The 25,187-nt window shown below is 29.8% G+C and overlaps 3 protein-coding genes across 3 annotated transcripts; 1 reads left to right on the top strand and 2 right to left on the bottom strand.

Annotated features, from left to right (window-relative positions):
- Positions 1–1,577: 1,577 nt before the first annotated feature.
- MEE59 (maternal effect embryo arrest 59) lies at positions 1,578–2,615 on the top strand. The gene is made up of 3 exons (XM_085713148.1): positions 1,578–1,966; positions 2,051–2,212; positions 2,378–2,615. The coding sequence occupies exons 1-3, from the start codon at positions 1,631–1,633 to the stop codon at positions 2,417–2,419; spliced, it is 540 nt and encodes a 179-aa protein (XP_085569274.1). The 5' UTR covers positions 1,578–1,630; the 3' UTR covers positions 2,420–2,615.
- Positions 2,616–2,687: 72 nt separating this feature from the next.
- LOC146919714 (cytochrome P450 81E8-like) lies at positions 2,688–5,330 on the bottom strand. The gene is made up of 2 exons (XM_085713147.1): positions 4,415–5,330; positions 2,688–3,470 (listed from the first exon to the last, which is right to left on the bottom strand). The coding sequence occupies exons 1-2, from the start codon at positions 5,288–5,290 to the stop codon at positions 2,859–2,861; spliced, it is 1,488 nt and encodes a 495-aa protein (XP_085569273.1). The 5' UTR covers positions 5,291–5,330; the 3' UTR covers positions 2,688–2,858.
- A 14,773-nt stretch (positions 5,331–20,103) lies between these two features.
- LOC146919713 (cytochrome P450 81E8) lies at positions 20,104–22,961 on the bottom strand. Its single transcript, XM_085713145.1, has 2 exons — positions 22,038–22,961; positions 20,104–20,830 (listed from the first exon to the last, which is right to left on the bottom strand). Exons 1-2 carry the CDS (start codon positions 22,923–22,925, stop codon positions 20,222–20,224), a joined length of 1,497 nt encoding a protein of 498 aa, XP_085569271.1. The 5' UTR covers positions 22,926–22,961; the 3' UTR covers positions 20,104–20,221.
- Positions 22,962–25,187: the final 2,226 nt, after the last annotated feature.

The following is a 25,187-nucleotide window of genomic DNA, read 5'->3' as shown; positions in this document are numbered from 1 at the left end:
TACAACAGTTTGGAAATCCAAAAACAACACTCAAGAATAACATGCTCTTGAAATGTTAGAGTGTGCTTAGATGAGTTGATTGAAAATTTTAGAAAATTTAGCATTTTATGCAATTCAAATTATTCAATTGAATTATCTTCATTTCTAAAAGCTTTTCTTTAGATAGAGTAACAAAAAATTTTGTTAACATTTTTAGGCTACATTTATAAATTTTAAAAAATTTGGATCAATTTTGAAATTTGAAAAAATGGGGACTAGTTCACAATTTTGAAATTTTAGGGATCAATATGCAATATTTGAAAAAAAATAAGCGCAAAAATAATTTTAAATTCTTAATTTTTAAGTGTCATTTAAAATTCCCTGAATTTAGTTTGGACAAAATACTTCATAAATTTTCATCATTTTTTATGGTTGGGGTGAGAGTTAAGAAGCAGAATGGGCATGTCAATGGTTCGAACCCTATAATACTAACAAATTTACAATACTAACATTTACAAACATATGGCAATGGAACAATTTGTGATGAGGGTGATTGCAAGGAAGATCATTCTAGTACAGTGAAATGTAGAATCATAACTTATTTGTTTACAAAATTTGCTGGCAATTACAGTTTAAGTATTTGATAATAACAATTTACACTTTAACCACACTTTGACTTTAAGTTGAGGGAGGGAATGTATGTATAAATTGATTTGTAACGAAGGAGCACCTTTAGATGCTTCCTTGAAGATTTGGTCTCACGGTTGACCTTACCTTTCTGATACGTTTTTAACAAGTACTTTAGCTGTTATTAGATTTAGACCTCTCTTTTTTCTCATCTTCTTTTGCGTATTTATCTTTTTTCTCAAATCCATTAACCAAAAGAAAGATTAGAACATAATAGAATATTTATAAATGGGTATCATCTAAACGAGGCCACTATTCTTCAACTTTAAAACTTTTTTCGCAAGTAACATAAATAATGACTAGACACATCTTAAACATGGAAAAGTAGATAATCTAGAATTCAAAATTTCTTTCTTCTCTTCAAAATTCCTTCAGCGACTAACTAAAGACATTCACTTTGTAACGTCTCAAGTCTCAACGACATGTAATAAACAAAGTTCGACATTGATGGCACGCCGCTCTTTAACAGCCCCCACCAAACGACCAACAATTTCGAAACTAAGCCTATAAAAAGTTCAATTCATCACACATGCATTGGACATACTATCTATCCTTTCAATACCTCTCCATCTTGCTCTCTTACTGACGTGGACATATTATTTACAATGTACCCCAACTTACATTTCGACGGTTGCTGCTCAACAAACGCTATCATTCTAATCACTCTAGATCATGTTGACATTCTTAGATTTCTTGTTACAAAATTATATTTTTAACCATAAGCGTTTTCTTTTTTTTATTTAACCACCACGTTATCCTTTACCAATAACCAGCTACATATACGAAATCCATAGTTTCAACGCCCATAGTTTTGTTTGTTTGAGTTTCCTACTCAACTAATCAGCTAATACTATTGTTATTGTTCTGTCACTTTCTCCCTCTATAAATTCTAGTACTAATCCTCCAACACCGCTTTGGCCCCATTCACTATACTATAGACCCAAACAACAACAACAACAACATCATGGTAGGACAGTTGACAACTACAAAACCAAGTCGTAGTGACGAGGTTTTGAACACCGAGGAACAAACCAAGATCACTAACCAAATCAAAGCTCAATTCGATGCTTTAACACCAAAACGACCCATCAAACCCAACAGAAGCGAACCTGAAACACAACAAAACCCCGTTGACTCCACTTTTTCTCAACACAACATACCAGAACTGGAAAAACTTCAAACTCTTCAATCAAATTCTCAGACTATACTTTCCTCAAAGGGATTAGTAGATACACAAGATGAGTTTGTGGAAACAAAGTATTACCAAGAGTTGTTTTCTATTGATAAACAACATCATACGGTTCGTGATTTTACTGTTTCTATATTTATTTATGTTTTTTTTTTTTTGTGATTATGTTTTTTTGGTATTGAACTGTGAAAATAGACAGGAAGTGGGTTTATAAAAGCGGTTAGAGAAGGAGGTGAAAGTGGATATGAGATTGAGTTACCTGCAAGCCATGTTGATGTTGGTGAAAACAAATTTAGAGGCTATAAAAGCAACCCTGCCACAAATGATTGGGTTCCTAACCTTGATCATGAACATCTGGTATATGATATATTCATTTAGAGAGAGAGATATCTTATTTATTATTGATAGATCAAATTCTAAGAATTTAATTCATATACATTATGAGTGTCAAAGTTCTTTACACGATCGGATATATAACGAAATCAAAACATACATATATGATAGATTGTGATTTGTTAACAGGACTATGTCTCGTCTAAGCCGAATAGGAGTGAGAGCACCTAGATCTTGCTGGAAAAAAAATGGACTATCATGAATTACCATGCTTTGCTTTTATTTGTATGCTCGTTTGTTGTGTTTGTAAGAGACATTCACTGTGTTTGGTTGGACTGCAATTTCTGTTGTATGATATACTCCATGTTGTTGTAACTTATAATATTAGTATCATAAAGGAGATTCATAATACTACAATTTTTCGTGATATCATTGCCTTAATTTTCAACGCTTAAAATGTTAATGATCTAAGGGTAATGCTGCTTCTAGCGAAAAAATATGAGCGAAAACATCACGACTTCCTTGTAGCATTTTGACAGAACATACACACAGTATTTTTTTTACAAAAAAATACACACAGCTTGTTATAGCAAGAATACATACTCACTGATGTAAATACATTTGTTCATAAGGATCTTATCAATTTGAATCTTTGGCAAACACACAATTATTAAGAGAAAATGTTATTGATTATTGGACGAGCTTTGCATTGTGCCTCCAATGGAATGGCCATAGGCAACAGAGTTCCACGTCCTTCAGTCATATCAACTTCTTCCTTGCCAATCCTTTTCCATTCAAAGCATTGAATCAAAGATCCCAAAGTCAAGCTCAAAGTTCTTAGGGCTAAGCCCGACCCAGGACAAGCCCTCCTCCCCATCCCAAAAGGAATAAACCCATGTTTGTCTGCTTCTTGACCATCCTCGAACCTCTCGGGCTTAAAGCTCATAGGGTCATCCCATAAATTTGGGTCCCTATGAATAGCCCAAGCATTCACCAGCAGCATGGTGTTTTGAGGGACATCATAGCCTCCCACAGTACAAGCTTTAGATGATAAATGTGGCAACAACATTGGTGCTGCTGGATGCAACCGTAAAGTCTCAGAGATAATATTTTGAAGGTACTTTAATTTGCTAGCTTCAACTTCCTCAACTAGGTGCTCTTGTCCAATGTGATTATCCAATTCAATCTTTGCTTTTTCTACTATCTCTGGATGGTTTAACAAATTAGACATAGCCCATTCTAACGTTGTAGCAGAGGTTTCTGTTCCAGCAAATATCAATGACTGCAAAACAAACAAGAAACATTCTATGAAATTATATGATAATGCTTAGTTATTATTATTGAATATCCACATCTTTTTTTAATTTAATTTCAACACTCCGATTAATCCCTCATCTTTTGCTTTTTATAGTTTTATTCCAAAACTTGGTTTGTTTAGAAGAGTTCAGATCTGCTCCAGTGTTTATATCCTCCAGTTTTCGGTTCTCTTTTTAGATTTATGACACGTGGAAAAAAAAGAAATCGATGGTTAAGATTCAAACCATTGATTGAAACCTCACCGTAGTTAGAAAACAAGGTACTACAATTAAACAATCTTTTTCCTTTATACCCTGACAAAACCTAAAACCATATATATTAAAAAGAGAAATACCGAATGGTACCAGACGAAACTTGACGATAGACGTGGCAATCATCTTCACCGTTTAACACTAACATGGCTTTTATATTCCGCAAAAACCTAATTTGAGAATTTCCAATATCACAATAAATAACTTTTCGCCGTTCGTCGATTGAAAATGTTGTCGTACTACATAGGAACGCTCTATTACAAAAAACTAGTTTTTAAAATAGATTAATGTTAGTGGTTAATTTGTTAGGAGAGTGGAAAATTGTTAACGATGGGAATCAAACCAATTCATACCATTGAGCTACACATTTGAGGGTAAAAAATTATAAGGTGCCGTACATTGAAAATAGACGAGTAATTAATTTGACAAATAATTGATAAAAAGAAGATATTCTATGGATGGTAAGAGTTGTTTTTTGTCGGCTAACATCGAAATTCTAAGATGTACAATCTAGTAGCGTCAATATTGTCTGTTGAGTTAGGTCTTATAGACAAGAGTATTTGAGATTAAGTATGATGAAGATTATTGAAATCTAAGAAAAAAAATTGATTATTTAAAAGGACTAAAGATTATAGAGGAGTAATGATAAGTGACTAACCATAATAAGCCCTTTGATAATTTGGTCGCTGTAATAATCAGGTTGTGATTCTTGTAAGGAAAGTAGGTGATCAATCATGGTATTCTTATTTTCCTTTCTATTATTATTACGAGTATCATCAAGAAGTCCTTGGAAAAGTGCATCCATCTTCTCCCCAACACTTTTTATCTTCTTATGGTAACCACTAAAATCAAACCATCTAAATAAAGGAATAAAATCACCTAGGTTAGACCCCAACCCAAACTGTTGCACCTCATTCATAACATCCCTAAACTTTTTTGCATCATGAGATTCATCCCCGTAAAAACGTTTTCCACAAACCATTCTCATGATTATGTTAAATGTTAGCTCAGCAAACAAGGGTCTAAGCTCAACTTTTGTGAAATCTTTGTGAGAATTCTCACTAAGCTTTTGAATCAACCTCATGTTCTCGTCTTTTCGGATTTCGGAAAAGGAGTTGAGACGATGAGTGGAGAGTATTTCAAGCGAGCTTATACGACGTAAGTTGCGCCAATGATCTCCATAAGACGAGGTAATAATGTTTGTATTGTTGAAACCAAGATACTTGGTTTTGATAGACGTTAAACGGTTTGCGAAAATTACGTCGTTTTTGGTGAAACATTCTTCAGCAATGGATGCTGATGAAACAACAGCTACAAATTGAGACCCGAATTTAAGTGTGAAAATTGGACCATATTTTTGGGATAGGTCATGAAAGTAGCGGTGAATTGGTTGTTTAAGTTGATGGAGGTTGCCAATTATGGGGAAAGAAGGAGGGCATAGTGGAAGTTTTTTGAATCTTCTAAAGAATAATAGTTTTATAGTGATAAGAAAAATGAAAGGGAAAATGATGTAGAGAAGAAAGTTTTGTTCCATGTTTAGAGTGAAGTATTTGTTGGTGATTGGATTTTGAGACAAATCAGACCATGAATACATGTGTATGTGTATATATAGGGTCTCAAAATTTATGAAAATTATATATATTGTGGTAGCGATTATTCCCATACTAAAAATCTAGAATTGGACTATTGCTGATGCTACTATTATTTTCTTTGACTTTTAATTTATTTTATGTGTAAAAAGAGGTTTAATGAACTACAATTTTAATGGTAGGAAGGTTTTGAAATCTTCTAAGGTCAGCATTCTACTAACTTCCAAGTTGGACCCGACACATCTATATCAAATAAAAATTTGGACCCGACACATAATGGAAATTTCTTCTGATACTAATACTGTAATATCTATATTCTATAAATTTAGGACCCTTTTTTCAAGTTTCAATATGGCATTGACAAGTGGCACTCTTGAAAAACACTCTTGAGAAACCAAGCATTCTCAAGCATTTGGATTTCAATAACTTTCTATATTTATATTTGTAACCATATATATCATTTATATTATAATTTATATTATAAAAAATATGTTAATTCAATTATAAATGGAGATTGAGAATAAATAGTCATCTTATAATGGTTGTTTAAGATATTATTAATAATGACATTAAATGGATTAAATATTTTTAATTTTTTGTGACGGCAACAAGTTTGTTAGACATTCTTAGAAAAAAAAAAGAAAATGGATTAAATATTTTTAATTTTTTGTGACGGCAACAAGTTTGTTAGACATTCTTAGAAAAAAAAAGATTTTTTTACTACAAATCGAAGAGGCCCGCGGAAAACTTAGGTACAATTCTTTTGGTGCTTTTGGTATGGTTCTTAACTAAAACTACAAAAAATTTCTCTGAGAAAATTATGAATTTAAGAAAATCAAAGTGAATTTAGTTAAGAACCATACAAAAAGCACCTAAGAAATTGTACCTAAGTTTTTTTTTTTCTAAATTGAATAGGCGCATTAGTTACTTTCAAATAGAACCATTTTTTTTAAGGAAATAGAACCGTTTTTATTGGCACCCAAAAAAATAAGATTATTTTATTGACTATTTTTATTGGACTAAAAAGTATACCACAATTAGTTTATCAAGAAAACGTCAGTTGTTTTTCTATTTTATTTCTTTTTCTTTGTGTCAACTTCATATCTCTCTATCAAATCAAAATGGCCCCAAAGATCGAGTTGGTTTCTGATATATCCCCTTCCAAAGAAAGTTGGAATATCAGGGTTCGAATTGTTCGTCTTTGGTTTGTGAGAATCCGTACATTAATATGTACTTTAAATGAGTTTTTTTTTTGTGTCTACAAAAAAATGCAGGTCAACACATCAATACATTCAATCGAAAATATCTTAACTAATGTTTTGAGATTTTATTTTAGTTTCGTAATAATTTTAAATACAATATTTTTATTTTAGTGACTAAGTTTACAAAAATTTGTATCAAAAAAAAAGTTTCCATTTTTTTTTGTTTTCCTTAACAAGGACGAGACATGTACTGATTTTCATGTTTGGTTTCGTAGTAGTAGTAGTAGTAGTAGTAGTAGTAGTAGTAATAATAATAATAATAATAATAATAATAATAATAATAATAATAATAATAATAATAATAGTTTTGTTACAAATAATAATAATATCTATAGTGGTAAAAATATACTTTGTTGGTCAATGACGATAAAGAAAACGGAATTGATGTCATATCTATATCTATATCTATATAATATAAATTTACGGCCTATTCCATAGCCCTTTATGGAAATGTTTTTTCTCCTCCTATTCTTATGACACGTGGCACTCTCATCTTATTCTTTTTACAAATACTCTCACCACATTCATCCTCACAAAATACTCTCACCACATTCATCCTCACAAATTTGTATTTAATGTTTATGTATAAAAGGAAGTTTTACAATTTCAAATTCTAATATTTGAAATTAGATTAGAAAGGAAACATAATTTTTTTAATGATGTTGCAAACATAATTTTTTATCGCAAACATAATTTTTTTAATGATGTTGCAAACATAATTTTTTAAATCATAAATGATTTTTTTAGAAAAAATCAGGAATATGCGTTCAGGAAAAAAAAGGAAATATGCGTTCAGGAATATGAGTTCAGGAATTATGCGTTCAGGAATTCTTATTAAAAAGGAAATATGCGTTCAGGAATTCTTATTAAAAAAAACGTATTGCTTTAGAAAGGAAAATATGAGTTTAAATCAGGACATATGGATTAATATATTCTGTGGTAGAAAAAACGTATTGCTTTATTAATTTTTTTTGTTTTTAAAGATGATCAGTAATGTTACACACATTTATGTGAGAGATCATTGTATTAAACATGACTTTAAATTGGTAATGAATGTGTGAATCCTCTAATTTAATTTCGATTCAGAATTGCCCAATGTGTATAGAAAGAAAGAAAAACACATGTACTAAACTAACCTATCAAATATGTCTATAAATTAGTCATTCTTTTTGTGTACTTTAATAACGTATCAAAAACAGACAAAAAATAAAATTATATTATTGTGTTCTTTAAAAGAGCAAAAATGTATCATTTTCTTGGTCAACTATAGATGTGGTAATTTTACTAAATTACCCTGTGAAACATATTATAAATTAGACATATGGGTTAGCAAATTTTCACATCACAACTCCATCTCTCTTTCTATTTGTTTACTTTTTTATATTGTTTCTTCTTCATACCTCTTTATAATTCAAATGACACCAAAAATTGATTTCGTTTTTGATATATCCCTTTGAAAGAAAATTGAAATATCAGGTTAGAATCGTTCGGCTGTGGTTTGTGAGAAATTTGAAGAAGGACAAATTGTTTTACGTATCAAAGAAATTTGGAATCAAGTGGCAAATATTTTTTAGATGTTTTTTTTTTATATATAGTAGGGATTGTATTATTCATTTATTTGTATAAAAATTGTAGAGAATACATTAGGAACGTAAACATCGTAGATGTTTACTTTTTTTTATTTTTAAGAACGGTGTTAGACTTGATTTTTTTAATGGAATATATTGTTGTAACGTCGACCGATGGATACCCTATCAAATTGTTTTTTTTTTTTGCTGATCCATGAATTTTATATTGATGAACTATTGTTATATTAGTGTAAACTGATTAAATGCCATTAAATTGACTCCTTATATTTTTTATTTGACATGTCAAACTGATTTTCTTTTTGAGTGAAACCGATTAAACTAATTAGATGACATTAAAATAATAGTCCTATTGATTTTTTTTTCCAGCATTTGTTTGCATTATAAAATGGTAAACATGATTTTTTTTCGAATGCAGTATATAATGATCTTGCCTCTCAATTTGACCTGCAATCACATAAAATCACATAAACATGGATTTGTAGCTTTTTTATTTGACCCAAATAAATACAGGTTATTGGAATTTATTGGTATTAAAATCAGATTAAAACTTTCTAAACTAAACAACCTATTGAGCAACTTTCTATGCGATCCGAACAAAAAAAAACATTATGACCTATTGATTTTCTATTTTCGACTACAAACATATTGATAATAAATTTTTTTCAAAACAAAAAAAAATATTATTATATATTGCTTAATAGTTAAGATATGAGCTTGCATTTGATTGGTCGAATTGAACGTGGTTATTTCTATTTTTTTTTGTTACATTGCAAGGCTTTAACCAAACAAAAATAATAATAATATATTTTGCTTAATAGCTAAGATATGAGCTCAAATTAAATGTTGTTGTTTTACGAAATTGTCCTGAAAAATCCACCATAAATTAGACCTGTTAGCCAGCAGTTTGTTCACATCACAAAAATATTATTATATATTGCTTAATAGTTAAGATATGAGCTTGCATTTGATTGGTCGAATTGAACGTGGTTATTTCTATTTTTTTTTGTTACATTGCAAGGCTTTAACCAAACAAAAATAATAATAATATATTTTGCTTAATAGCTAAGATATGAGCTCAAATTAAATGTTGTTGTTTTACGAAATTGTCCTGAAAAATCCACCATAAATTAGACCTGTTAGCCAGCAGTTTGTTCACATCACAACTCCAATTCTGCAGTTGCCTTCATTTCTGTTTTGTTTCTTTTTCTTTATGTCATCTTCGTATCTCTCTCCAATCCGAATGGCTCCGAAGATTGACTTTGTTTCTGATATATCCCCTTCTTTGTGTCATTTTCTATAGAAATCTCTTATCTTTCTTAATATTCATTATATTTTTTTATTTACATTTATTATTATTGTTAAGTCTTAAGGATTTGGAATTATTTATTTTAATCACAAGAGCTTGAACAAAATTTGATATTTTGAATGCGTGTATTTTGATTTATTTTAGGTGGACATGAGCGGTGGCGCGTGGATTCAAGATATCAAAGTTCATTCTAATTGGATATAGAGGAAACAATATAAATGACTTGCAATATCTAGATTGAAGAATGAACGTCATTGAAGATCACTCCATTGTATTTTATATTTTTCTTTTAAAAAAACGTCTCTTTAGGCAGAGATTCAACATGTTCTATATTGAATAAAAGATTATTATAGTGATATCATTTGATTATGGTAATCACAGTTTATTGTATATGATTCCAAATTACTTTCTTTTTGTTGCCTACATTTGTTACTTTTTTTTCCTTTCTAAAATTAATTTCGTTTTTCAATTAGAAATTTAGATATGGCATAGAGAATCAAGGATGGGTTTGTCATGGTCATGATGAAACAGGGTCGTATGTCTATTCTTTTTTTTTTATATTTATCAAATAGCCTTTAAAACAATTTGGAATAAACGTGTAACAATATTAAAAAACACATGTGATGTCTATTTTTTTTGTAAATATCTATTACAATTTTGTCTCTTTTTTTAATCACGCTGTGACTTTTGATGTATTTTTTTTTTTTTGACAAAGTCATTTCTTTTCTTTAGTATCATGCAATAAATACGACCTTCTATTTGGTTAAAAAATAATGTGTGTAAATGTCAGATATAAGATCATCAATATTCATCTTTCAAGAAAAAAAGATCATCAATATTCAATAACAGAAAAAAAAATCATGGATTTGAATTTGTATAATTTTGATTCTAATATATAAATTGATGAATATTAATTGACAATTATTTTCATTAGTTGCCGCATTCATATTAATTTAATTTATGAAAAATCAATCATTTCAAAATATAAATTTAAAATTTTTAAATCAATTTATAATTAAAATCTAATTTTTTTATCAAAATACAATAAAAATACGAAATACATATAAAAATTAAAAAATACAATTAAAATATATAAAAAAATGAACAAATTTACTTTATTGTTGATAAAATAAGTTTGATCAAATTTTTACAATTCTTGCCTGCATTAAGAGCATTTAATTGATTTAAATCGAATTGGTTTATATTTTATGAGATTCTTAATTTTCTTATCTTTTTTTGAAATGCCTTAATATCCTTAAATTGATTCCGATTTTAAGAGATTCTTAAATTTCCTAAAAAGTTTGTATATTAATTTATTGGTTTCCTATACAAGTTTACGCATTAGTTAAATAGAAATAGAATAGATACAAAATAAATATATTAAAATAACTTAGAAAAAGGTTAAAATCTTAAAGATTAAGGAAAATTGGTGAAATAGTCAATTATCTTTAATGATGTATACCTATTGTTACAAGTGAAGTTTTAATTTCATTTGAGTCAGATAATTTTAATGGCGTATATGATTAATTAACTGTTGTTACAGCGGCAATTTTAATTTACACTTGATTGATGCAATCATAACATTCAAGAAGGAAATCAAAGATCAATTGAGTCAAATAAACCATGCTTCATGGGAGATATTTTGTATTTAATGCAAATGAAAAACGAAATATGTTTCTCCAATCATCTAATGTATATCATCAGGTGAAATATTGGAATCCGATGAAAAAAAGATCCTATCTCAACAATCACCAAATATATTTATCTAATGATTATAATTGCAACTACTTTGTTTTTTTTTTTTGACAGAATTGCAACTACTTTGTTGGTTAGTTAATCAATTTTTTTGTGTGTGTGTGTAAAATGTACATATTTTATATACCAATTTTTTTTTTCACTTTGAATCTTTGTTATTTTTAACTAAATTCCATTGATTTACTTGAATCATGTGTTTGCAGAAGGATATTTCGAGATGGTAGAATGTATTTTTTTTTAAATATAACAAACATGTTCTCAATATTTCTCTAATGTTTTTAATTCATTTTGTTATTATGATATGATGCTATAAATATGTTATAAAATATGTAAACACTTTCAATTTATTATATTAAAATTTAAATCGACACATGTACAATGTGAAGTTAGAGGTATTATTTCTTCAAGGTTTTTAATTCTTAGAATGCAACTTTTGTCATATATGACATGTCATGAAATATTTTTTCAAAAACCTTGTGCTGAGATGGTTCGTTCCAACGGAATGGTAATGACTTGAAGTAACATATAATCAACTATTGTAATTTTTTATCCAACTCTATGAGGTTGACTTCTATTATAGGTTGAATATATAATATTTGATTTTTTTATGCAGATGTTGATAGGATTGACCACGTATCTGTTGAGTTTTACAATACGATACATAAGACTCTTCTTTGCAAATTGGATGAGTTGTCTGATGGTACACTTTATACAAGATTGACTGATGTTGTTTCTTTGTATATGATGCATGGGTCATATGGTTATGCTAGACATAAATCTCCTCGCATGAAAGATGGCAAATTTTCAAAATATTATCCTAAGAGATTTCAAGAAACTGCCACGATAGATGAAGATGGTTAACCTAAATATAAGTATCACGATTTTGGGATAATATTAAGAAACTGATTGTCAAGTTAGATAGTCGTAACAAGTCTAACTCCATTAAGTACCTTTTTAATTATGATTATGTAAGAATGCCATCTCAACATGGAATATCGTAACAAGTATAACTCCATTAAGTACCTTTTTAATTATGTGAACTAAGGTCCTGATAAGGCAACAATAAAGATGCAAGTTGATGGTGAAAATCATGACAAATTTAAGCCAGTGGATGAAATAAATCAGTGCTATGATAGTTGATATATTTCACTCTACGAGGCTATTTGAAGAATATTTTCTTTTGATATGCACCAAAAATGGAATATTGTCCTTAAGTCGACAAATTTGCATAATGAACAGTGTTTTTCATTTGGAGATAATCGCGACATTAAGTTAATTATGGGTATAATGAACAAGCATCCATTAGGTTTCCTATATGGTTTCGTGGAAATTGTCAATATGAATAGGGTCGAGACCTAATATATGTTGAATTTCCAACGAGATTTATAGATATTAAGGACAATAAACAATGACATCCATGTAAAAATATTGTATTGCAAGACTTGGTTATACGCTCACATGTGTAAGTGAACTATACTACATGAGGATACTATTAATCATTCAAAAAGGTTGCATGAAATACAAATGCATAAAAATAGTTGATGGTCTTACACATGACACCTTCCCAGAAACATATTATGCTTTGAGATTACTTGAAGATGGTAAAGTGTTTATATATTGAATTACAGAATCAAGTGTTTTGGGTTTGGATCAACAATTGTGTACGTTATTTTTGACTCTGTTAACTTTGAGCACAATGACACACATTAGTGTTGCATGGGATGCAACGTGGCAACTATTGTTAGATGATATTCCATATGAATAGAGGAAGCAACACTAATGTTGTATGGGATGCCACATGACAACTATTGTTATACGAGATTATGTATGAAAGGAGGAAGCAGTTGCAAATTAATGGTTATTTCTATTCATATGTATTTTTACACTTTTTTATCATTCATTTTTGTATATACATTTTTAAAATTAATTTTTCAAATTTTATTTATAATTTGTAGATCTTCGATCTGTCACAATTATTTGAAAAATTTATGTTTAATCGATATTGAAAAGCTCCATCTACTAAACAAAATGTTGCTTAAAAAATTTAAATATATGTCATGACGAAACACTGATGATATGCCAACCTTCATGAATAAGCTTATTGTTGATGAGCTAAGTATGACAAAGTTGAATCGGCAAAGACACATGAGGATCTACAATTTATGTTGAATTACGAACTTAGATGTGTATATGATAAGATCACGAAGTCTGTTCTTTCTGGAAGCAATGATTTATTTTTTATATATAGTTATGGTGGTATATTAGGAAAACATTTATATGGAAATGCATGCAGCTGTTAGATCTAAAGGGATAATTTTTTGAACGTTGCTTCCGACGATATTGTAGCTCTATCATTACTGGGTGAAAGAGCTCGACACTCATTATTTACAATCATGATTGAGATTAAGAAGTCATCAATGTTAACCATGAAAAAGGATAGTCCTAGGGAAAAACTACTTTGTCAATTAAACTTATTAATTGGGATGATGCATCAATGATGCACCGCTGTTATTTTTGAGTAGTTGGCCATGGAGTACATAACATCATGTAAAAAATAGATCATCACAATAAGTATCAGCAGTTTGGTGGAATCATAATAGTTTTAGGTGGCGATTTCGGACAGACATTGCCTGTAATCAGGTAAAGATCATGACATGATATTGTTGTTTCTTCAATTAATTCACCCATTCTATATGAAAACTGCATTATGTCGAGACTTACTGTGAATATGAGTTTGGGGGCATATATTGTATTAGCAGAGCACGAAGAAATTGTAAAGTTTGGAAAATGGATACTTTCAATTAAAGGCGGTGACAACAATGCAAATGAAAATGGTGAAAGAAAGATAGACATTTTTTAACCTCATAGATTTTGCATATTTTTTTTGTTACATATTATTTTTTGTGAGTTGAGCTCTTGAGGCTCTTATGGGTCAAGACACACCTCAAGGATCAGCGCTTACAAAGTTACTTACAATCACTCATAAAAGAGGTTCTCGCATTGACAACATGAGTTGAACCCACGACCTTGCAAGTGATTCAACTACTTACTAAATGAGGCAACTTTCAATGACATACGTTAATACAATTATATAATACTTCCTTTTACAAAAAATAGACAATATTACAATTAACTTTATAATTTATACAAACTTCACTTTAAATTTATGCCGACTTATATGACAAATAACTTAAATGTACACTAATTTTGCTCGAGAGATATTTTTTGTGTCATTTACTTTTCAAATTTATTTAAAATAATATTTCTGTTATTAAAATTTTATCGCTACGCTAATTTCCCATGCTTAGCACGGGTATCATACTAGGGGGAAAAACTTAGCACAGGGAAAACACTATGTTAATTTCCCATGTTAACGAATATATTATGTCACTAATTCTAGGTGAAGAGAAAGAGTATTTAAGCTCTGATTCTGTTTGTCGATTAGGCGAAAATTCTGATGTCTAGAGCGAGTGGTTCACAACAGAATTTCTTAACGTATTAAGAGCTCTGGAATTCCAAATCACAGGTTGAAACTAAGGGTAGGATGTCCAGTTATGCTGATGAGAAACATCGATCAGGCCAATGGACTGTGTTATGGTACGAGGCTGACAGTTACAAATCTAGGGAAGAGCACGATAGTTGCTACCGTAATTACAGGAAAAAGGGCAGGTACCAGGGTATTCATTCCCATGATGAATCTTATTCTGAGTGATCCTGGACTACCCTTCAAATTCAGGCGCAAGCAATTTCCATTGACGCTTTGTTTTGCAATGACAATAAATAAAAGTCAGGGTCAATTTTTATCTCGATTGGGAGTTTATCTTCCTAAAGCCGTGTTCACGCATGGACAACTCTATGTCGCTGTCTCTCGAGTTACTTCTAGAAAAGGTTTTAAGCTGCTTATCTTGGATGAAAATAATAATGTTTGCAAGGAGACCACAAATGTTGTGTATCGTGAAGTTTTTCAAAAAGTATGATCATTGGTTATGTTTTAGAATTGTTGTTGCTATAATTTAGAAAACTAAAGTTGCGTATTGTTTGGAAGTCATTTTTTTTTAATTTCTTTGTAAAGCGTAGGGATGACAATTGGACCCAGGCCCGGTGGGCACTCGCAAAAATACCGACAACGGGTAGGATAAAACCCCGCTTTCATGGGTCTGGGCACGGGTCCGGGTAATATCCACGGATTTAAATGGGTACGGACATGGGTAAGGGTGTTATACTACCCAGCCCCGCAACCCACATATACAAATTTATATAATATGATAAATAATTTATTTACTTTTAGTGTACAATTAATTAATTTATTTAGGTATTTAAGCCTAAACCTGAGACTAAAAACTACTTAACTTATTTGAAATTTTTTGGATCGTAGTTTTATTTCAATTGTGATGTTTTTTTATTGTCTTTTCATAGTTAAAGTGCGGGTAATGGCCACTTAGATGCCCAAAGGGTATGGGGAAGGGTATTAAAGTTGTTGCCCACATGGGTACGAGTTCGGGTACGGACATTTTTTACAAACGCGGGTATGGAGATGGGTACTATAGTACCCTACCCATGGGGTACCCATTGCCATCCCTAGGCGTACTGGTCATTACATGACATGCAATTTCTATATAAGTAGATCCTCCTGTCATTGACTTTTAATTGATGCACTTTTCAGATATAACAATGCGCGAAACTTTTTTTTTCATCGTTGTTACCCTAAAATACAATATTTACATTAGACCATTGGTTTTGTAAAAAATAAGAACAAATAACAATCGGCGTTTCTGTATCCCAAACTATATTTATACACACCCGTAAAAAATTTAACGTTTGCATTCACAGACTAGGTGTATACATCTGACACTGACTATTATATAAAAAAATACAATTTTTTTAGTTTTTATGATTAATAAAATACGTTATGTCAACAAATAATAACATACAATACGTCAGCGTATTTTTGCAAAAATATTACATATGCTAAGTTTAACAATGAGTACATCTTATACTACAAATAATTAGTATAAATATAAATCTAAATACTTTAATCGTTATGTGCAATGTTTAAATATTTCAAAATATATACAAAATTAAGATGATATTTTTTTCCATGTCAAATTTAAATTATAACTTTAAGATAACATAATATAAAAACTATAAATTTGATTAAAAAAGTTTTTTATTTCCCCGTGCTTGGCACGGGTCACTATACTAGTTTATGAATAAAAGTCGAATTTCATTTCCTCAACCAAAAAATAAATAGATAATTCTCATGATTTACAAAACTCATCCATGTGCATATATCAACCAACTGTTCGAGACTTCGTGGTAAAGAAACTTTGTAATTCTAAAATGAAATTTTGTGAAATATTTCAAAAAATGAATGTATAAGGTTTTTCGAGACCTATTAAAAATAATAAATGTATGTGTAAATAATTTTCCTCAAGGTCTCCATGTCATTCTCACCGGTGTCAATTTATACGGTAAATTTTGGAATGGGGTGGGATAGTGCTATTCCTCACGAAGCATATCATCACAAACATTTCACGGAGTGCTGCCACCGTTAGATTTATATTTGGCTAGGAGGATGGTAGTTGGATTAAAAACAAAATAGTCCTCCACAGTTATGCTTTATGAAAATGCATTGTCGTGATATTTTCGCTATATTACCTTTTGCTACAAGCAGCATTACCCTTTTCAATGTGGAGCTATTTTTCTGTGCAAATCATCATTTTTTTTAGCTCTTGTTCGATTTGAAATAGTGGTTTGTCAATCTTTACCTTTGATTTCTTCTAATTTCTGTGAAATCGCACTCGCAAAAAGAAAAAAAAAAACTTTTATTCATAGGTCTACTTTTGTTTTTTTTAAAAAACTTGAGATTTACTAATATTATAGAAAAACTAGACCTTAACAAAAAGGTAAATATACATCCTATTAATATTAATTTTAATTTCATTTAGTTGTATCATAGGAGTAGAGTTGAATCGGTCTGTTCAAACTTTTTTCTTAAGTAAAAAAAATAAAACTATTTATTTTTAAATATTTTAGATTATATAAATATTATTTACATTTTTTTTTGAAGGATAAACTTTATTTACATGTAATTAGATTTTAAATTAAAATCAATGAAAGTTGATTGGGTTGTGGCCCCTTTGTTTCTCAAGTAGTTTGGTGGATAAAAATTAACTTTTTTAAGTTGAATAAATGGATGTCAATGTTTAAACTCTGTCAATTGAGTTAAACTCACGGAGACATTTGATGAAAAATTTTATTACCTAAAAAAAAAGGAAAACAAAATTATGGGGTGTACTTTGTTCAATGTTTACATCATACACCGATCTATTATATCATGTGCGAGCTCTTAAAGTTTGCCATTTTGAGTTGTTAATGGCAAAATGAAGAAAAGAGACTGCGTGGGTACATCATAAACTGTTACAAGGATGGAAACAAAGAAGACAGCACACCACGACACACCATCCACCTCAACAACCACATATCGAAACAAAGTCAACATGCAATTTCTAATTTGATTGTGCAGGGCAACACGCTAACATTTACAGATGCACATTGAACTCTATCATGAGAACTTGAGAAAATTCTATACATTCTGATTAAAATTGCATAAACATTCAGAAAATTGGGAAAGAATGTCATTGTTTTTTACTTAGAAAAAGCCTAACCTTAGGTTAGATAAGTAATATGATTGTGATTTGTGGAATAAGAAAGGGAGATTGATTAATGACCTTTTCCCATGTTTGATCGGATTTGCTTCATCAATAGAAACTAACTTTGTTTACATGTACTTAAAGTACTTTGTCAAATTAAGGGATCCAAATGACATTTTTTTTTGGTCTTATAGATAGATAAAGTGGTAATCCACTGAAATTAAACTCACACACAATTGTGAGGTCCCAGGTTCGAACATAGGTCACGACATCCGGCCTTGTAATTTTGGCATTTGCCAGTTGAATTAGAACTTCTAGACATTTCTAACAATTAGGCTTAAATAACATCAAAAAAAAAAACAAAAAATTATGGTATTTTGCAATTATTACAAGGTAAAAAACTAATTTGCATGTCCGTATGGTTTTTTTTTTGGGTACAATGCATGTCCGTATGGTTTTTAACTAAACTAAAAATTATTTTCTCAATTCACAATTTTTTCAAAGTTTGTTATTATTAAAAAAGTGTATTCTTAGTTAAGAACCGTACAAAAACTATCTACATAAATGCACCTATGCTTTGTCCTTATTATAAAGTTCAAGTAATTGTTTGCTAATGTAAATAATACAAGAAACATTGGAGGTTGTGCAAATGAGAGGAAATGTCACTACAACAAATTTGACATATAATAACAGCGGAAGTTTGTAGATAAAGGGTAAAAAAAAACCATTGCTATAGCCCAGAAAAACTATTCCAACGGGCATATTACTCCGTCCTATTTATTTGGCTATACTAATTGTTTGTTTATGAACTTGGGTGATGAATCGAGAAACTTTAGGTTTTGTCTTGCTACCGATAGAATGAAACCATGTGGTAAATGTAGTACTATCTCCGTCCCAATTTAATTGACACAATTTTGTTTTTCACACATATTAAGAAAAATGTATAAATAAAGGGGAAAGTGGAATATATTGTATTGGGAATGATAAAAGTAGTAGTATTATTTAGTGTTATATTGTATTGGGAATGATGAAAGTTGTATTGAAAATTGAAATGAGTCAGTTACTTTGGGACATTTTTTTTATAGAAAATGGGTCAGTTATTCTGGGACGGAGGGAGTAGTTCTATTCTTTTTTTTTTTTTTTGGTAGATAGAAGAGATGGAGGTACCGGGGTTCGAACCCTGATCATGACGTCTGGCCTAACAATTTCGGCATTTTTTTCCATTGAGTTAGAATTTATGAGACTAGTAGTACTACTCTAAGCTCATTGCATGTTCTCAATGTAATTTATAACCTTTCTTCTTGGTTGTGCATAAAACGAAAACATGTTATGTTTTTCTTTTCTTTTTTTAAGAAGAAAACATGTTATGTTATCCATGATGATACAAACCGATTGAAACATGGAAGGAAATCTATTTACCTTAGACGGTCACTCGTATCGTAGGTTGAAAGAGATTTTAATGGATGTCACAAGAGAAGTTTCTCCTAAGACCAAGGTTAGAGAAGAAGTTTATCAACATGTTACTATGAACGTCAATATTATATATTTAGAAAGAAAAAGAATCTAGTGATAAAAATATCACGTTTTTCCTTAAAAAAAAATATAACATGCTTGTCAAAAAATAATTAATATATAACATGTTATAATATTTTAAACACGTGATATTGATGAGAATTTATTTTTATCCCTAGATTTTTAAGCAACATAACATCTTATAATATTATAAACAAGTGATATTGATGAAAATCTAGTGATAAAAACTAAATCTGAAGTATTTTTAGAATAATGGAAATAACATTTTGTCCAAATTGATGAGAATTTGATGTTTCGTCAAAACTGTGTGTTATTCATTAAAAATAGAGTTAATTAAGTAAATGATCTTTAAAAATATTCAGAATTTTGTTTTTAATTCCTAAAGAAATCACAATTTTTGTAGTCTTTATAATTATAACATTTTTCATCAGCATTTTCAGTCCTAGTAAAATTTTCTATCCGCATTTTTAGTTTCTTTAAAATTTCTCGTCAACATTTTATGTCTCTAAAAATGTTAAAGGTACTAAAAAATGTGACTTTTTTTTAAGGACTAAAAATGAAATTTTAGATATGTAAGGACTAAAAATGAAATTTTAGATACTTACAAAGACCACTTACTTAATTAACCTTTAAAAATATGAGTATTGCTAGACAACATTCTTCAAAAGGAATACACCATATGAGCCTGTTTTACACAACTCATAAGTATTAGAAAATATCTTCATTCAACATGTTTACATCATGTGCCTTTTTTCAACAAATCTCAAACATCAATAAACTAAAAAACATCCTTAATATTCAATGGATGTCGCACTTTACACATTGCTTTTAAGGAAATCTTTTTTCCCACCGTGATTCCTTTTGCTTCAACCATGTCAATTTTTTCTTCACCTATTCGTTTCCACTCAAAACACTGAATCAACAAACCCAAAGTCAATCCCACAGTCCTTTGGGCTAAGCTTTCTCCAGGACAAGCCCTTCTACCCAACCCAAATGAAAGTAATTTATTTACCTCACCTTCTTTCTCAAACCTCTCTGGCTTAAAACATGTAGGATCACTCCATAAATTTGGATCTCTATGAATGACCCAAGCATTCACCATCAAAATTGTGTTTTGTGGGATATTATATCCTCCTAAGGTAAAATCTTCTGAAGACAAATGAGGTACTAATAATGGAGCTGCTGCATGTAGTCGAAGGGTTTCATAGACAATGCTTTGAAGATAAGGAAGTTTTGAAATGTCAGGCTCATCTACTAAACGTTCTTGTCCTATGTGAGTGTCCAACTCATTTTTTGCCTTCTTCATTATTTCTGGATGGTTTAGTAAACTGGACATAGCCCATTCTAATGTCACGGATGATGTGTCTGTTCCCGCAAGTAACATAACCTACAAAAGTCCACCAAAATATCAATATCACTACAAAGAAATGAGGGAATCCTAATTTTACCTTATTTTGATTTGATTTTGATGTGTTTGTAATTAGGTTAGATTTAGTTAAGTGTCAATGGGTCCTTTGTACCCAAAAAGCAAGTGTTAATGGGTTCGGTTTTCCACCTAATTTTGGCACATCCTTTATTTGCATAAAATGGCCAATGGAAATATACTCAGCCCTCATTTTCTAATTTAAATACTACCTTTATTTTCAACTTCTCATATTAATTAGGATGTAGAGAAGGAGCAGAAAGAAAACAAAAAATATAGATGCTCTCTTAAGAGATGATTAAATTACATCCCTCTTCTCTATGTAAAAATATAGACGGTCCTTCCTTATTAAACTTTTTACCCATTTTTATATAACTAAACTTTAACATGCATTTTTTTTAATCTATTTTTGATTCACAATATTGGTAACAACATGTTATAAACTATGAAGCAAAATAAGATAACATATAAATATTTTCATCAAAAAAATTGAGCAAACGATTAAAATTGATAAATTAAGCTAGTTAAAATTAAATTTTTCATTATAAAATCTTAAAAATAAAAATAAAATATTTAAATTTAATTATCATTGAAGATTGAAGTTATAATCCTTTTTAGTAATAATAGAAAACTAATTCTACTTTTTGTTAATGATTGTTATTTTGTGAGTGTACATAAAAGCCCTAAACAATATGTATTTGATTTTTTGACCATATAAGACTAATTTTTTTCCTATCAATTAAATACACAAAAACATCAAAGTCATTAAAATTCAAAGTCATCTAAATATATTCGACATGTTACTGAGTAGATAGTTGTACTGTGGTCACTAACACAAATGCTCGAGAGTGACACTTACCTGTAAACCTAGCTATATAGTAAATGCTATTCTTATCTTCTTTTCATTATTTTATTTTATTGTTTATACTACATTCTATCCGAAACTTATCCATTCAGTAACCTTTAAAAAGTAAATGTATGGATTTGTTGGGCAAAAATTTGTAATAATTGATTTTATAATTGTAATAATCAAATAAAATTAATTAGATAAACTATTCGAGCTCTCCACACTAATAACACGAAAATATATAGTTATTGTTAAATTAATATAAAGAAAAATCATGGTGTATAACATTTGCAGCAATAGATATATATAAAAAAAATTACTTACCACCATAAGTCCTTTGATGATTTGATCCGTATAATATTCAGGCTGTGATTGTTGCTGTGTTAAAAGATGATCAATCATGGTGTTACTATTCCTCTTTCCAAAACGATGTTCATCAATAAGCCCTTGTAAAAAAGCATCGGTTCTCTTACTAATCTTCTTAAGCCTCTTTTCCAAACCATCAAAATCAAACCACCTTAAAAAACCCAAAAAATCACCAGCGTTGTTAGCTCCTCCTAAACTAACAACCTCTTTAATTATCTCTCTAAACAATCTTGCTTCCTCAACATCACTCACATCACAATCATTTCCATAGTATCTTTTCCCCGACACCATTCTCATTATAGTATTAAATGTCATTTCCGAAAACATAGGTCTAAGTTCCACTTCGGTGAAATCATTGTATGATTTTTGTGCTAGCTTTTGTATTAGTCTCATAATCTCATCTCTTCGTATTTCCAAGAAGGAATTTAAACGATGAGATGAGAGTACTTCAATTGATAATATACGACGAAGATTGCGCCAATGGTCACCATAAGGTGATTGTGCTACCGTAGTATTGTTGTAGCCAATATATTTTCCAGTTAAGAAATGAGGTCGGTTTGCTAAAATTATGTCGTTTTTGGTAAAACATTCTTGTGTCATGGTTAATGATGAAACAACAACAACGAGACGAGAACCGAACCAAAGAGAGAAGATTTGGCCATATTTTTGTGATAAGGTGTGGAATGTGTGGTGGAGTGGTTGTTTGAGTTGGTGAAGGTTTCCAATTATAGGAAGACATTGTGGGCCTGGTGGAAGGTTTTTGATCTTTCTTGATGTGTTGAAGAAGAGCTTCAAAGTGACGATAAGGAAAAAGAGAGAGATGAGTGAGAGATAGAAAGTACTCATTTTTTGTTGATTATGGGTAACACTTGTCTTGAGTTTATTAGGATGGAATGTGAAGTGGTGGTGATCTTATAGTTTGTCAAGTACAATAATAGTGAAATTTATTACGTATGAGCTTACGTAGTTTTCATACTATTTGAAGGTGCGTGTGAGATTAATTATGTAGGGTAGATAAACTTAAATGGTTTGGGTAGATAAAAAGTAATGTATAAATATGTTTTTGGTCCCTTTAAATATGTCAATATTTTGTTTTAGTTTTTTTAAAAAATTTCTTCTAACTTTTAGTCTTAAAGTTTTTCATCTTCACATATAAAAATTTGGTCCCTCTTTTAAAGTAAACTCATATGTAAAATTCATATTTTTGAATAAAATTTTGCAGAAAAATCTATAATATTAGAAGAATGTATCCAAAAATTTTTTGAGTGATTTTTACAATATTTTACACATTTCTGCACAATTTCATTAAAAATACAAAAATTGTCTTAAAATTAGAGACCAAAAGTAATGATTGAAAATTTTATATGGATTAAAAGTTGAAGGAAAATTTTAGATGAACTAAAACGAAAAGTTTGTATATTTATAGAGACAAAAAAACATATTTAACACTAAAAATTATAGGCTAAACCAGGCACGGTGCACATATACTATATTGGGGGCAATAGCCCCCACTATTTTTTCAATGTTATTTGTTAAATATTTGGTGTTTTAACTATTGCCCCCTCTTAAAAAAATAGATTGCCCCCATTAGTTGAAAATTGATATTATAAAAAGAGTCTTTTTTAATGAATTTTATAAAATTAAATGTGTAAATACATTTGAGATGAAATTTTAAATGATTTTTATCATACTTTTTAAATATAATGACACGTAAATTGTAATTTTAATTTGTAGATGTTAACGAGTCTTTAATTTTTCCAATATATAACAGTATAGTATTTATAATGTCAAGTATTTTGCTCAATGATAATAATGTTGTTATTTTATCACTTTTGTATTGCTAAAATTTTTATATAAATATTTATCATATAAAATATTGCCCCCGCAAGTCAAAATTTCTGGATCCGTCACTGGGCTAAACTATATATTTGGTCATTAATTTATTTATGATTTTCATTTTATTTATCTAATTAATCGTTGTTACGTTTTTTGATGTTGCTTTCGTTAGTTAAATTGGTTTTTTCTATTAATTTTTAACGTTTAAGATGAACCAACATCATAGATAATCAACCAAAGATCTTAATTGAAGTGTTTGATCTTTTTATTGAAAATACAATCATTAGATAGATTGTGTATGTTTACTGGATTTAAAAGTACACCACCAACACCTAATATTTTTTACATTTATTCATCTTCTTTCCTTCTCAATGTATTCATCTTCATGCATTCATAAAAAAAAAAAAAAAAAAAAAATAATTACCCAAAAACACCACCACCATCCTCCTCGTTTCCCTTGAAAAACCCATTCTATATATTCCAAACACAGGAATAATATTCACTATCCCATTGGATGGTAAAATGGAAGCCACAATGTCAATTGTTTATTCCACCATTGATAAAGATTAGAGATGCTCTTCATGTTAAATTGGCTGATGAAGCTGTTTGCATTGGCGAAAATCCCAGTAGCCAATTGTAATTCACATCCTAATTCCTAATTATAAAATGAACAATGTTGCATCCTGGATACTGGTTTTGTTTGTTTTATTTCTTGTTTACATTGTTTTAATATCTGCCTTAGTTAATGGATTTACATTGTGAGTTTATAATATTGCATTCGCTTTCAAAAAATTTATTGAATGAGATGAGATTTATTCAATTAAATCTTAAAGCTAGCTTCTGTGTTTGACAGATGAAGAAATGAATTAAGGAGCATATTTTGCTTAGAATTTCATAGGAAGCAACCCAAACTTCACACTGGTATACTCTAGTAGCTAGGTACTTCATTCTGCATAGAGTATATATCTCATTAAGAGTTTTTATTAACTCATTCTCTTATCGCTTCACAAATTATGCTTCTTTTTATTTATTATAGCATGTTCATCTCAATCACTTTGCAATTTGTTAATACCACTGAACCTAGATCTTGAAATCTTCATTCTTTTAAGCCGGGTTTCCATCATGAGCGGTTCACTTTTATAAAAGTAGTAGTCTCATCTTATTTGATGTTTTCAAGACTTTCTCTCTAGCCAATCATTTTGGATGAGCTAAATTTTAATTACTGCGTGCATTTTTTAGATAAATTCATCGGTGCGTGCATGATCCACTGTA

Source organism: Medicago sativa, chromosome 5 (assembly GCF_051527215.1).
Source record: "Medicago sativa cultivar Bolivia chromosome 5, Bolivia_mono, whole genome shotgun sequence".
NCBI lineage: Eukaryota > Viridiplantae > Streptophyta > Magnoliopsida > Fabales > Fabaceae > Medicago > Medicago sativa.
Note: the sequence above shows the minus strand (reverse complement) of the source record. Positions and strands in the feature narration are given on the sequence as shown.

Bases quoted from the DNA above. Each gene is read 5' to 3' on its own strand.
- LOC146919714 (XM_085713147.1), bottom strand. From the start codon at position 5,290: ATGGAACAAAACTTTCTTCTCTACATCATTTTCCCTTTCATTTTTCTT. The intron at 3,471-4,414 runs GTTAGTCACTTA...TTTGTTTTGCAG, and splicing joins TTATCAAAGGGCTTATTATG to TCATTGATATTTGCTGGAAC.
- MEE59 (XM_085713148.1), top strand. From the start codon at position 1,631: ATGGTAGGACAGTTGACAACTACAAAACCAAGTCGTAGTGACGAGGTT. The intron at 1,967-2,050 runs GTTCGTGATTTT...CTGTGAAAATAG, and splicing joins TTGATAAACAACATCATACG to ACAGGAAGTGGGTTTATAAA. The intron at 2,213-2,377 runs GTATATGATATA...ATTTGTTAACAG, and splicing joins ACCTTGATCATGAACATCTG to GACTATGTCTCGTCTAAGCC.
- LOC146919713 (XM_085713145.1), bottom strand. From the start codon at position 22,925: ATGAGTACTTTCTATCTCTCACTCATCTCTCTCTTTTTCCTTATCGTC. The intron at 20,831-22,037 runs GTAAGTAATTTT...GGACTTTTGTAG, and splicing joins TCATCAAAGGACTTATGGTG to GTTATGTTACTTGCGGGAAC.